The sequence below is a fragment of the Dermochelys coriacea genome, chromosome 3 (genome assembly GCF_009764565.3).
Source record: "Dermochelys coriacea isolate rDerCor1 chromosome 3, rDerCor1.pri.v4, whole genome shotgun sequence".
Lineage (NCBI taxonomy): Eukaryota > Metazoa > Chordata > Testudines > Dermochelyidae > Dermochelys > Dermochelys coriacea.
This window is the reverse complement of record NC_050070.1, coordinates 938,581-952,779: the sequence shown is the minus strand read 5'-3', so window position 1 is coordinate 952,779 and position 14,199 is coordinate 938,581. Positions and strand designations below refer to the sequence as shown.

Below are 14,199 nucleotides of genomic sequence, written 5' to 3'. Positions count from 1 at the left end.
TGTGCTCCTGTCAACTAATAAACCTTCTGTTTTCCTGGCTGGCTGAGAGTCACGTCTGACTGCGGAGTTGGGGGGCAGGAGCCTCTGGCAGTTCCAGAGCATCGCCTGGGGACCCCGTGACAGACCCACAGTTGGCCTGTGGGGCCAGGCCCATTGCCAGGTGCCTGGGCCCATGGGGGTGAGCCCAGGGATGGGTTCTGGGGGGCTGGCAGGCACTCGGCATCCCAAGGCTGCTGACACAAGCCCCTGGCTGGCCCAGGCTCTGGCTTCTTCACAGGCCGCAGTGTCACCCACTGCCCTTGGAAGTGTGTCACGGAGTCCCCGTGCGATGCTCTGGAACTGCTCCCTATGAAGCCGGGCAGGACTCTGGGGGAGTCTCCTCTCTGGGAGCAGCCTGTCTGCAGGACACACAGCTCCCCCGGCTCCCCCCTTCCTGGGTCCGACCTCGGAGCATCCAGCATCCTCTGCCCCTCCGTGCGCTTCCCACAGCGAGTCCGCCCAGGCGGGGTCCTGGGGAAGCCAGAGGGTCCTGCCCCCAACTCCGCAGTCAGACGTGACTCTCAGCCAGCCAGTAACACAGAAGGTTTATTAGACGACAGGAACATGGTCTAACACAGAGCTTGTAGGTGCAGAGAACAGGACCCCTCAGCTGGGTCCATTTTGGGGGGCCGTGAGCCAGACGACCCTGTCTGCACTTCACTCCATGTCCCCAGCCAGCCCCAAACTGAAACTCTATCCAGCCCCCCCTCCTCTGGGCTTTGTCCCATTTCTGGGCCAGGAGGTCACCGGATTCCTTTGTTCTCCAACCCTTTAGCTCTCACCTTGCAGGGGGGAAGGGCCAGGAAACAGGGTGTCGGCCATTCTCTGTGTCCAGACCCCTGCACACACCTGCCCTCTAGGGCTCTGCAACAATCATATACCCTTATCCCACCACCTAGACACTTAAGAACTGCACAGGGGAAACTGAGGCACCCCCACACTATTCAGAGGAAACATTAAGAACAGTCCCACTTGTCACATCTCTCCCCCCTTCGAGACCGAGCGGGGTCACTTTAGCCAGTGACCAGGGGAAGTTCGAAGCCACCAACGTACCCTTGGATGCCCCAGCATCTCTCCCATTCCTTGGTGGGAATTACACCAGGCCCTTTCAATTTCACGCCCTCCCTTAGGTCGGGGATGGTCAATAGCACTTGCATGCCGCATGTGGGAAGGTTTATGCGGCCCGTGCCATTTTGCCACCCCAAAGCCCCCGGGGGTCAAACTGGGATCTGGTCTTCTCCCAGTGCTCCAGTCTGGAGGGCTGCAATTCGGGCTTTCTTGGTTAAGAGCCCCCATCTTGATCTGGGCCACACACTGTTCACTTACAGAACTAGCATGGAGACATCCCTTTCTCAACAACCTTGTCTCCCCAACAAACTGGTCAAACACAGCCACTTGGTAACCGAGGACTGTTTAACTTTCTTAACAGCTTTCGCTCCATCTGAGACCTTCTGAAAGCTATCCACACTGGATCTTTCAACAGGAAAGTCAGAGGATCCATTCACAACAGAAAATTTCTGGCTCTTAGGAACTGAAACTTTCTTGATTAAATCACTTTCACACCCTTCAGTGGCAGTGAACTGCTTGCAAAGACTCCAGGATTCCTTTCCCCAGGGCTTTTCTATGCAACAATTCACCCTTCACAGAAATTCTGCCCTTACCCTCTTCACCTAGGGCTTGCTCTAGAGGAACACTTTCCTGAGCAACAACAGACTCTTTCTGGGTCTCACTTGCATCCAGAATTACCTCTGGCCCATCAGGCGGATTCCTACACAATCCCCTTTCAGGCAAATTTACAGACTTCCTAGAGAAAAAGGTTAGAAGCCTTCTCCTTCCCTTTGCCACACACAAGCTCAGGAATCTTTTCCATCTTGCTACAGGTTTCCACACCCTTAGTAGGTAACACAATCAAATCACCTTTCTGCTCTCCTTGTGCCCTTGCTAGGATCTCACCCTGATTAGACAGGATTGCTACAGCCTTTCCCAGCCACACACTAGCAACAGGCAAAATACAAGCACCAGAATTGTCTGGTCTCTGGGATTTTGCATAGACACTAACTGGATGCGACCTAGTTACAGGGCCATTCTCCCGAGCAGACACAAACTGAGGACCATTCCCTTCCTGGGCTTTAGCTGAATCCAGAACCAACTCTGAGACACCTGCACTATTCTCAACCATCCCAGGCTGAAAGGCCCCTTCTGTCTGCTCCACAGACAAAGAAGAGCCGGACACACTTTCCCTTTCCCAGACACACAGCTCGGGATCATTCCCGTGGGCCCAGCACACAGGGCTGTTCACAGACAACTGCTTGGAGACCGGGGTAGCTCCTTCCTTTAACAGACACATAGCGCTGCCTGTGTCTCCCCCCACTCAGCTGGGGTCTCAGCTCCCACTGTGCTCAGCGCTGCCCTTGCTGTCCCAGTGGGGGTAGGCAGCGAGCTCTCTGCTTTCCTCACTGCATCAGAGCAAGCATGAATCCCCTCTCCGGTCTGCAAGGGGGCAGGGAGCATCTCCTCTCTGTCCCACCCAGCCCCAGGGTTCTGGTTACAGGCAGGCAGGTATCCTGAGCCTAGCAGCTCCTCACCCCTGCCAGCCAGGTCATCTGCATTTTCACTGACCATTTCCCTCTCCACCGATTGGTTCCCTGGATTCAAATTCAAACCCTTGGCCGTTACAGGAGCAGAGTTTGGATCCTGTCCCAAAGAGACACAGTCACTCCCCAACAGGGTCTCACAACTGGTATCCTGGAGAACCCCAATGACCGGCCAGACCTACCCCTCCTGGGTCTGCACAGGGATCTGGGCCACAGGCAGGGCGAGGGGCTTCATCGCTGGGACCCTCACCCAGCTCACACAGCCTGCACCACCCAGGGCCTGACAACAGTTCTCTCTGTCCCAGGATCTCGCCACCCCAGGAATGTCTCCCCATGACCACCACCTTCTGCTCCCACTGGGGGGTTCGAGGGGCCTGAGCCCAGGAAACACTACACAGACATACAATCATAGAATCATAGAATATCAGGGTTGGAAGGGACCTCAGGAGGTATCTAGTCCAACCCCCTGCTCAAAGCAGGACCAATCCCCAACTAAATCATCCCAGCCAGGGCTTTGTCAAGTCTGACCTTAAAAACTTCTAAGGAAAGAGATTCCACCACCTCCCTACGTAACTCATTCCAGTGCTTCACCACCCTCCTAGTGAAATTTTTTTTCCTAATATCCAACCTAAACCTCCCCCAAAAAGGAAAAGGAGTACTTGTGGCACCTTAGAGACTAACAAATTTATTTGAGCATAAGCTTTCATGAGCTACAGCTCACTTCAGCAGATGCATTCGGTGGAAAATAAAGTGGGGAGATTTATATACACACACAGAGAACATGAAACAATGGATTTTATCATACACACTGTAAGGAGAGTGATCTGCATCCGATGAAGTGAGCTGTAGCTCACGAAAGCTTATGCTCTAATAAATTTGTTAGTCTCTAAGGTGCCACAAGTCCTCCTTTTCTTTTTTGCAAATACAGACTAACATGGCTGCTACTCCTAAACCTCCCCCACTGCAACTTGAGACCATTACTCCTTGTTCTGTCATCTGCTACCACTGAGAACAGTCTAGATCCATCCTCTTTGGAACCCCCTTTCAGGTAGCTGAAAGCAGCTATCAAATCCTCCCCTCATTCTTCTCTTCCACAGACTAAACAATCCCAGTTCCCTCAGCCTCTCCTCACAAGTCATGTGCTCCAGTCCCCTAATCATTTTTGTTGCCCTCCGCTGGACGCTGTCCAATTTTTCCACATCCTTCTTGTAGTGTGGGGCCCAACACTGGACACAGGACTCCAGATGAGGCCTCACCAATGTCGAATAGAGGGGAATGATCACGTCCCTCGATCTGCTGGCAATGCCCCTATTTGTACATCCCAAAATGCCATTGGCCTTCTTGGCAACGAGGGCACACTGTTGACTCATATCCAGCTTCTCATCCACTGTCACCCCCAGGTCCTTTTCTGCAGAACTGCTGCCGAGCCATTCGGTCCCTAGTCTGTGGCGGTGCATGGGATTCTTCCGTCCTAAGTGCAGGACTCTGCACTTGTCCTTGTCGAACCTCATCAGATTTCTTTTGGCCCAGTCCTCTAATTTGTCTAGGGCCCTCTGTATCCTATCCCTACCCTCCAGCATATCTACCTCTCCTCTCAGTTTAGTGTCATCTGCAAACTTGCCGAGGGTGCAATCCACACCATCCTCCAGATCATTTATGAAGATATTGAACAAAACCGGCCCGAGGACTGACCCTTGGGGCTCTCCGCTTGATACCAGCTGCCAACTAGACATGGAGCCATTGATCACTACCCGTTGAGCCCAACAATCTAGCCAACTTTCTATCCACCTTATAGTCCATTCATCCAGCCCATACTCCTTTAACTTGCTGGCAAGAATACTGTGGGAGACCGTGTCAAAAGCTTTGCTAAAGTCAAGGAATAACACGTTCACCGCTTTCCCCTCATCCTCAGAGCCAGTTATCTCGTCATAGAAGGCATTTAAATTAGTCAGGCATGACTTGCCCTTGGTGAATCCATGCTGACTGTTCCTGATCACTTTCCTCTCCTTTAAGTGCTTCAGAATTGATTCCTTGAGGACTTGCTCCATGATTTTTCCAGGGACTGAGGTGAGGCTGACTGGCCTGTAGTTCCCAGGATCCTCTTTCTTCCCTTTTTTAAAGATGGGCACTACATTAGCCTTTTTCCAGTCGTCCGGGACTTCCCCGATCGACATGAGTTTTCAAAGATAATGGCCAATGGCTCTGCAATCACATCCGCCAACTCTTTTAGTACTCTCGGATGCAGCGCATCCGGCTTCATGGACTTGTGCTCATCCAGCTTTTCTAAATAGTCCCGAACCACTTCTTTCTTCACAGAGGGCTGGTCACCTCCTCCCCATGCTGTGCTGCCCAGTGCAGTAGTCTGGGAGCTGACCTTGTTCATGAAGACAGAGGCAAAAAAAAAAAGCATTGACTACATTAGCTTTTTCCACATCCTCTGTCACTAGCTTGCCTCCCTCATTCAGTAAGGGGCCAACACTTTCCTTGACTTTCTTTTTGTTGCTAACATACCTGAAGAAACCCTTCTTGTTACTCTTAACATCTCTTGCTAGCTGCAACTCCAGGTGTGATTTGGCCTCCCTGATTTCACTTCTGCCTGCCCGAGCAATATTTTTATACTCTTCCCTGGTCATTTGTCCAATCTTCCACTTCTTGTAAGCTTCTTTTTTGTGTTTAAGATCAGCAAGGATTTCACTGTTAAGCCAAGCTGGTCGCCTGCCACATTTCCTTTTCTTTCTACACATCGGGATGGTTTGTCCCTGTAATCTCAATAAGGATTCTTTAAAATACAGCCAGCTCTCCTGGACTCCTTTCCCCCTCATGTTATTCTCCCAGGAGATCCTGCCCATCAGTTCGCTGAGGGAGTCAAAGTCTGCTTTTCTGAAGTCCAGGGTCCGTATTCTGCTGCTCTCCTTTCTTCCCTGTATCAGGATCCTGAACTCGACCATCTCATGGTCACTGCCTCCCAGGTTCCCATCCACTTTTGCTTCCCCTACTAATTCTTCCCGGTTTGTGAGCAGCAGGTCAAGAAGAGCTCTGCCCCTAGTTGGTTCCTCCAGCACTTGCACCAGGAAATTGTCCCCTACACTTTCCAAAAACTTCCTGGATTGTCTGTGCACCTCTGTGTTGCTCTCCCAGCAGATATCAGGAAAGAAGAAAAGGAGGACTTGTGGCACCTAAGAGACTAACAAATTTATTAGAGCATAAGCTTTCGTGAGCTACAGCTCACTTCATCGAATGCATCCGATGAAGTGAGCTGTAGCTCACGAAAGCTTATGCTCTAATAAATTTGTTAGTCTCTAAGGTGCCACAAGTACTCCTTTACTTTTTGCGAATACAGACTAACACGGCTGCTACTCTGAAACCAGCAGATATCAGGGTGATTGAAGTCTCCCATGGGAACCAGGGCCTGCGATCTAGTAACTTCCGTGAGTTGCCGGAAGAAAGCCTCGTCCACCTCATCCCCCTGGTCCGGTGGTCTATAGCAGACTCCCACCACGACATCACCCTTGTTGCTCACACTTCTAAACTTAATCCAGAGACTCTCAGGTTTTTCTGCAGCTTCATACTTGAGCTCTGAGCAGTCATACTGCTCCCTTACATGCAATGCAACTCCCCCACCTTTTCTGCCCTGCTTGTCCTTCCTGAACAGTTTATATCCATCCATGACAGTACTCCAGTCATGTGAGTTATCCCACCAAGTCTCTGTTATTCCAATCACATCATAATTCCTTGACTGTGCCAGGACTTCCAGTTCTCCCTGCTTGTTTCCAGGCTCCTTGCATTTGTGTACAGGCACTTGAGATAACTCGCTGATCGTCCCTCTTTCTCAGGATGAGGCAGGAGCCCTCCCTTTTTGTGCTCTCCTGCTTGTGCTTCCTCCCGGGTATCCCACTTCCCCACTTACCTCAGGGCTTTGGTCTCCTTCCCCCAGTGAACCTAGTTTAAAGCCCTCCTCACTAGGTTAGCCAGCCTGCTTGCGAAGATGCTCTTCCCTCTCTTCGTTAGGTGGAGCCCGTCTCTGCCTAGCACTCCTCCTTCTTGGAACACCATCCCATGGTCAAAGAATCCAAAGCCTTCTCTCTGACACCACCTGCGTAGCCATTCGTTGACTTCCACGATTTGACGGTCTCTACCCAGGCCTTTTCCTTCCACGGGGAAGATGGACGAGAAGACCACTTGTACCTCAAACTCCTTTATCCTTCTTCCCAGAGCCACGTAGTCTGCAATGATCCGCTCAAGGTCATTCTTGGCAGCGTCATTGGTGCCCACGTGGAGAAGTAGGAAGGGGCAGCGATCCGAGGGCTTGATGAGTCTCAGCAGTCTCTCCATCATATCGTGAATCCTAGCTCCTGGCAAGCAGCAGACTTCTCGGTTTTCCTGGTCAGGGCGGCAGATACATGACTCAGTCCCCCTGAGGAGTGAGTCCCTGACCACCACCACCCGCCTCCTTCTCTTGGGAGCGGTGATCGTGGAACCCCCATCCCTAGGACAGTGCATCTCATGCCTTCCAATCAGTGGAGTCTCCTTCTGTTCCCTTCCCTCAGCTGTATCATCTAGTCCACTCTCCGCATTAGTACCTGTGGAAAGAACATTAAAACGGTTACTTACCTGTATCTGCGTTGCTGGTACGTGGACGCTCCCCTTTCTTCTTCTGGAGGTGACATGCTGCCAGATTTCTTCACCGTCCTCCTCTCCCCGCAGTGCAGGTTGGGACCAGGAGTGGGAGCCTGTCCACCCACCCATCGGGCTGACGGAGTCTATGGCCTTCGGACCCAGCAAGGGAGCTAGACACCGGGGCTTTTCTGCAGGGTCCCCCTGGTTCAAATCACCAGCCTGCTCAAAGGCAGTGAGGTGGCATCAACATCCCCCCCCTCCTTAACCAGGGGCAGCAATTTAGTCTCGAGGTTCCCTGCGGAACTGGCACCCCGGGGTCTATCCCCACTCACCCCTGGGAGGTCCCCTCTGCCTCTCCGCTCCACCATCGCCAGTTCATGCTGCTGCTGCTTCTGCAGCTCTTTCTCGGGCTCTCGCTGCCTCTCACAGTCCTCTTGCTCTCCCGGACTCAGCTCCAATCCCATCCGTCTCCGATCCCCGGATGGGGAACCTGATCGTGAAGACCCCCGTCTGGTCGGGGACAGGAGTCTTGGGGATGCCTGGCTACCACTCCAGCTGCTCCCAGATCCTGCTATAGCCCCATTTTGCTCAGGAATCTGCTCCTTAGAGTGATCATCCTCCTCCAGCTGCACAATTAACTGGGCTTTGGTGAACTTTCCAGTGCTCAACCCTCTCTTTCTGCACAGGGTTACAATGTCCTTCTTAAGGAGATGGTGACAGGCCCTCACTCCGCTGTTCCCAAGTTGTTGTGGACTCACAGGCCTGTGTGCACTCAGCTCGCCATGGTTTCCAGGGAGAACCCCTAGTGTGCCAGCCCTTCTCGAGGTCACCACGTCTTTGCCAGGATCGAGCTGCAGACTCCTCCACCCCTGGGACCACTCGCTGCAATCCCCAGGGGAACCCTGTTACTGCACAGTCGTTCTTGCTGGTCACACACTCCCAGGGGTTAACCGCCCCCTGAAACCGCTCCTCTCTGAGCCTTCAGCACGCCTGGTCCTCGTCAATCCCCCTTCGTTTTACTGCTCCCCAGTCGCTTACTGCAGGAAGCACCATCCACGGGGTGCAGTACATCCCACCGCTGGCACCAGTTGTCACGAAGTCCCCCGGCGATGCTCTAGAACTGCTCCCTACAAAGCCAGTCAGGACTCTGGGGGAGTCTCCTCTCTGGGAGCAGCCTGTCTGCAGGACACACAGCTCACCCGGCTTCCCCCTTCCTGGGTCTGACCTCCGAGCATTCAGCATCCTCTGCCCCTCCGTGCGCTTCCCACAGCAAGTCCGCCCAGGCGGGGTCCTGGGGAAGCCAGAGGGTCCTGCCCCCCAACTCCGCAGTCAGACGTGACTCTCAGCCAGCCAGTAAAACAGAAGGTTTATTAGATGACAGAAACATGGTTTAACACAGAGCTTGTAGGTGCAGAGAACAGGACCCCTCAGCTGGGTCCATTTTGGGGGGCAGTGAGCCAGACAACCCCATCTGCACTTCACTCCATGTCCCCAGCCAGCCCCAAACTGACTCTCTCCCACCCCTCTCCTCTTGGCTTTGTCCCTTTCCGGGCCAGGGGGTCAGCGGATTCCTTTGTTCTCCAACCCTTTAGCTCTCACCTTGCAGGGGGGAAGGGCCCAGGCCATCAGGTGCCAGGGAACAGGGTGTCGGCCATTCTCTGTGTCCAGACCCCTGCACACACCTGCCTTCTAGGGCTCTGCAACGATCATATACCCTTATCCCACCACCTAGATACTTAAGAACTGCATGGGGAAACTGAGGCACCCCCACACTATTCAGAGGAAACATTAAGAACAGTCCCGCTTCATCACAAAGTGGCTATAAAACTCTACTGCTCCGTGGCGCTGACACTGTGGACCCGCCGGGGGTGGGGGCAGCTGCCTCTTGTACCAGCCCTGACACTCCCCGGGTGTCCTGCAGCCCCCGTGTCCCTTGTATTAGATGTGGCATCTTGTACAGGGCTGGGCGTCTGCAGGCTGGATGGGCTCCCAGTTCCCACACCCGAGGGCCAGGCTCTGCCTTTGTCTGGGGGCCACAGCTCAGCCGGGCCGAGCTCCCAGCTGGGCCCCTGGCCCCAAGAAGCCGAGGCTGCTCTGGGGCAGAGTCCTGCACTTTCTGGGCACTAGCAGTGAGCTGGGGAAGGGGATCTCAGCTTCCTCTGCCACAGGAGAGGAGAGGCCGGGCTTTGCCCCCCAATGGGGGCTATTCGGAGTGGGGGGGGGCTGAACCCCCCCATGCCATAAGTTCTGCGCTGATCCACCTTGGCAGTGGCGCCAGAGCCAAGCTGGGGCTGCACACAGAGCCCCGCCCGAGCGGGGGCTGGCTCCTGCGTCACTCCAGGGCCAGGGTCAGGTTTGTGGAGCTGGCGGGGGCTGCTGCAGGCCCCGCGCTGGGGGCAGGCAGGGGCGCGTCTCCCCGCTCACGGCACTAATTGCACACGGCCCCGCGCTGCTGGCCGTCCACTGGGTCCAGCCCTGTTTGCTCGCTGCTGCCAGAGGAAATTGCATGTGAGACACACAGCACCTGCCCGCTCTGCGCAGGCCCCTGGCAATGGGGGGTGCTGGGGCCGCTATGCTGCTCCCCCACCCTGGCCGTGCCCACAGCTCCTTCCCAAGGGGGAGCCACCACCCCCACAGCCAGATACAACTGGGGGCCCAGCAGGCTCCGGAAGGCAAAGCCAGAGCCCTGCACCCCAGGCAGCGTGGGCAAGGTGAGCAGGACAGGAACGCAGGATGCCTGGCTTCCATTCCCTGACGCCCCCGTGTGTTAATACCTCACAGCACCGACCCCAGGGTGGTGCCAGGGAGCAGCTCAGCAGGGGGCGCTCTCCCTTGGCAAGCAGGGCTGGCCCCAGGGTGGCGCTAGAGCACGCTGTGGGGCAGGGAGCAGGCAGGGGGCTCAGCACGGGGGTGCTCTCCCCTGGCAGGCAGGGCTGCCCCCAGGCTGGGGCTAGGGGCCATGATGCAGGGAGCGGGGCAGGGGGTGCGCTGGGGTGCTCTCCTGTTGCAGTCAATGTGGCTTTATTCAGTGTTGCCCTGGTAGAGGCGCCATCGCATGGCGGAGGTGTCAGATCGGGGGGGTGACAGGCCTGGCCATTGGGCTTGCGGGGGCTTTGATGGCTGGGGCCCCACCCCATTTGTGACCAGGGCTCTGTGGGATGGGGGCCTGATGGCCCTCTGGGCTAGCGCAGCTGGTGACGCAATGGGGCGATCCCCCTTCCCCAGTGTTATCTAAAGCCCCCCACACCCTGACCCCAGCACCACCCAGCCAGTGACACAGGAGGGTTTTTCACAGGCTTTTAACAAATTTACAAACAAAATTCCATTATTCTGGGAATACAGAAAACCTGAGGGAAGGGGGCCAGGAATGCAGGGTCTCAGCCAGGTGAGAAGGGCCCAGGAACGCAGATCTCAGGCCAGGGGAAAGGGGGCCAGGAATGCAGGTCTTGGGCCGTGGGAGAAGGAGCCAGGAACGCAGGGTCTCGGCCAGGTGAGAAGGGGCCAGGAACGCAGGTCTCGGGCCGCGGAGAAGGGGCCAGGAACGCAGGGTCCCGGCCCGGGAGAGAGGGGGCCAGGAATGCAGGTCTCGGGCCGGGGGAGAAGGGGCCAGGAACGCAGGGTCTCGGGCCGGGGGAAAGGGGGCCAGGAACGCAGGGTCTCAGCCAGGTGAGAAGGGGCCAGGAACGCAGGTCTCGGGCCGGGGGAGAAGGGGCCAGGAACGCAGGGTCGGCCGGGGGAGAGGGGGCCAGGAACGCAGGTCTCGGGCCGGGGGAGAAGGGGCCAGGAACGCAGGGTCTTGGGCCGGGGGAGAGGGGGCCAGGAATGCAGGTCTCGGGCCGGGGGAGAAGGGGCCAGGAACGCAGGTCTCGGGCCGGGGGAGAAGGGGCCAGGAACACAGGGTCTTGGACCGGGGGAGAGGGGGCCAGGAATGCAGGTCTCGGGCCGGGGGAGAAGGGGCCAGGAACGCAGGTCTCAGGCAGAGGAGAGGGGCAAGGAATGCAGGGTCTGGCCCGGGAGAGAGGGGGCCAGGAATGCAGGGTCTCGGGCCGGGGGAGAAGGGGCCAGGAACGCAGGGTCTTGGGCTGGTGAAGGGGCCAGGAACGCAGGGTCTCAGCCAGGTGAGAAGGGGCCAGGAACGCAGGTCTCGGGCCGGGGGAGAAGGGCCAGGAACGCAGGTCTCGGGCCGGGAGAAGGGGCCAGGAACGCAGGGTCTCGCCGGGAGAAGGGGCCAGGAACGCAGGTCTCGGGCCGGGGAGAAGGGGCCAGGAACGCAGGTCTCGGGCCGGGGAGAAGGGGCCAGGAACGCAGGGTCTCGGGCCGGGGGAGAAGGGGCCAGGAACGCAGGGTCTCGGCCAGGTGAGAAGGGGCCAGGAACGCAGGGTCTCGGCCAGGTGAGAAGGGGCCAGGAACGAGGTCTCGGGCCGGGGGAGAAGGGGCCAGGAACGCAGGGTCTCGGCCAGGTGAGAAGGGGCCAGGAACGCAGGTCTCGGGCCGGGGGAGAAGGGGCCAGGAACGCAGGGTCTTGGGCTGGTGAAGGGGCCAGGAATGCAGGGTCTCAGGCAGAGGAGAGGGGGCAAGGAACGCAGGGTCCCGGCCCGGGAGAGAGGGGGCCAGGAATGCAGGGTCTCGGCCGGGGGAGAGGGGGCCAGGAACGCAGAGTCTCGGCTGGGGGAATCGGTCGCTGATGACACCACGTCCTGGAGGTCTCACTCGTGGACTCCTCCTGCATTGCTGGCTCTCAGTGCTGACCTGGCATGGGGAGACGGGGAATCAGCACCTGCCCCCTGCGCTGGAGCCCCCTGGGTGGCACATGGCAGGGGCACTGCGGGGCAGGGGCTGGAGGCTCCCAACCCAGCCAGGCCAGGGCAGGTCTGGGCAGGGTCCGGGGCAGGCCTGTCCTGACAGTGGGGGCTACAGGGCTCTCCCCTGGCTGGTTCCTAAGCGTCCGAGCAGCAGGGCCTCTGGCCCCCCGGGAGACACACCCCCGGCTGCACCTATTTCCCTGCCGGGGAATTTGCAGTTCCACCCCGTAGCCCCCCTTTCCCCATGGCCTTTGCCATCTTATCAGCTTTTGCCCCCAACTACACTCTCCCCTGTGGGTTGGGACCTCCAGCTGGACGTCAGCTGCCCCCAGTGTAGGGCCCCCCCACCCCCAGGCTGGCCCAGCTGCGCCTCAGCCCACGGGGCCTGGCCGGGTATGGCACTTACCATGCGGGGAGCTTGCTGGCTTCTGCCTGGGCCCCACTGCTAGGGAGGGAGAGCGAGAGGGTGGGTGAGCTGGAGAGGGAGGCTGCCTGCATTTGCCCCTCCCTGAATATTCCCCCTCTGCCCCCGCTGCCCAGCACCCAGACCCAGTCAGTGGCGGGTCAAGAGTGGGGCCCAGCAGTGGGGGAGCGAAGGCGCGTGGGGCCTTGGGCTCAGGCCTGCATGGCCTCTAGCCAGACCCCCAGTGTAGGCCGCGCCTGCCCCTCCCACCTCCCTGTGGCCCAAGTCGCAGCCTCTGACCTGTGCAGGCCCAGGGCTGTCCGGCTGGGACTAGGGGGCATTTCTTGTGTGTGCCTCAGTTTCCCCTCTGTGCTGCATCATTACTGAGTGGGTGGAAAAGGGCTGTGAGCTCTCAGGGCAGGGGGAGAGCTGCCCAGGCCCCGTACCAGAGGCAACAGTGGCAGATCCAATTGCCAACGCCGCAGAGGGAGGGACGTCCCACCTCTCCACAGGGCAGCTGAGCCCCAATCCCCAGTGGAGAACAACAGGCGGGGGGGGGGATAAGTGTTGGCTGCTGGACGCACTGGCGGGGGCTCAGACCAAGGGGTGAGGCGGAGACAGACAGAGCTTGAACCTCGGGGGTCCCAGAACGGACTCTGCTGGAACCTTCACTTCTCTGGGCGACCGACCCCAGGGCTGCCTGTGCCGTGTGCCAGGCAACGGATATGCCCGCCTGTCTGCCCGTGCTGGCTGGGTGTCCCTGCAGACGCTGGCTGGGGGGGTGCTGCTCCCCCAGATGGGACACGTCTCCCCCAGGGTCTGAACTTGCTGCCCGGAGCTCGCGGGGTGGAGTGGGGCAGGGGGCTGCAGGCCCGGGAGCCCAGTCTCAGGAGCTGGTGAGGGCGCATGGCTTCCCGCGGGAAGAGCAAGACCCGGGGGATCTGGGTCATCGAAGGGCTCCTCCCTGAGACTGTTCCCAGGCTGGGGCCGGCCATGGGGGTCCATGACAATGTGGCGTTATGAGTGTAATATAATATCTCATTGAAAGGTGACAGGGCCAAAAGAGTTAATGAACTCCCAGACTGACCTGACCCAGGGCCAGACTGTAAAGACTGGTTAGGAGGATCTGTCAATGAACAGAGCCGTGAAATGCAGCGGCATTGGTAGAGAGAGAAGGGGAGCTGTTTGCTCAGGCCTTGTGATGTCAGCAAACAAGTCTTGTCTATGGCTATACTTTGGTTCAAAGATCAAAAAAGGATTATTAACATTTAGGAAGACACTTGAGTGAAATAGTATTATTGTCTACATGTCTCCTTGAAGGTTGTGGTAACCGGTATCTGAACTGTTAATGGATAAGTTACCCTGTGCTAATTGCCAGGATGTTTGGGAGACGGAAAGTTAAGCCGATTGTTTTCTCAGGCCAAGAGGCTGCTGGAAATGTATAAATAGCCTGGGACACGATCCTTCTTCATCTCAGATCTGCTTTGGGGTTCAGGAGGAGGAAACCTTAAGCCATAAGGATTGAGATCCCCAGTCACTGACTGGAGTCACCCTGAACATGGACATTGGACTGTAACCCAGGGACTATTTCTAGAAGGACTTTTGGCAACTGCAAGCTCAGCTCTGCTCTGTATCTGAACGTCAAGAATTGAACTCAAGTCTGTCCGTGTATTGATCTTTCAACCAACTCTCCCTCTTTTCTTTTTTAATACATTTTAGTTTAGTTAATAAGAATTGACTCTAA

General features: G+C 57.1%; 1 protein-coding gene across 3 annotated transcripts in view; it reads right to left on the bottom strand.

The window, feature by feature from the left end:
• Positions 1-11,836: 11,836 nt before the first annotated feature.
• Positions 11,837-14,199, bottom strand: part of TRIM54 (tripartite motif containing 54) — a 30,272-nt gene continuing 27,909 nt past the window's right edge. Inside the window, exons 9-10 of one of the 3 annotated variants that reach the window (XM_038395856.2) lie at positions 12,459-12,497; positions 11,837-11,999 (exon numbers count right to left, since the gene is read on the bottom strand). In XM_038395856.2, the coding sequence (XP_038251784.1) occupies positions 11,989-11,999; positions 12,459-12,497 (50 nt within the window). In that variant the 3' untranslated portion in view covers positions 11,837-11,988. The remainder of the gene's footprint in view (positions 12,000-12,458; positions 12,498-14,199) is intronic. The other 2 variants (XM_043509927.1, XM_043509928.1) reach the window with 2 other exon arrangements.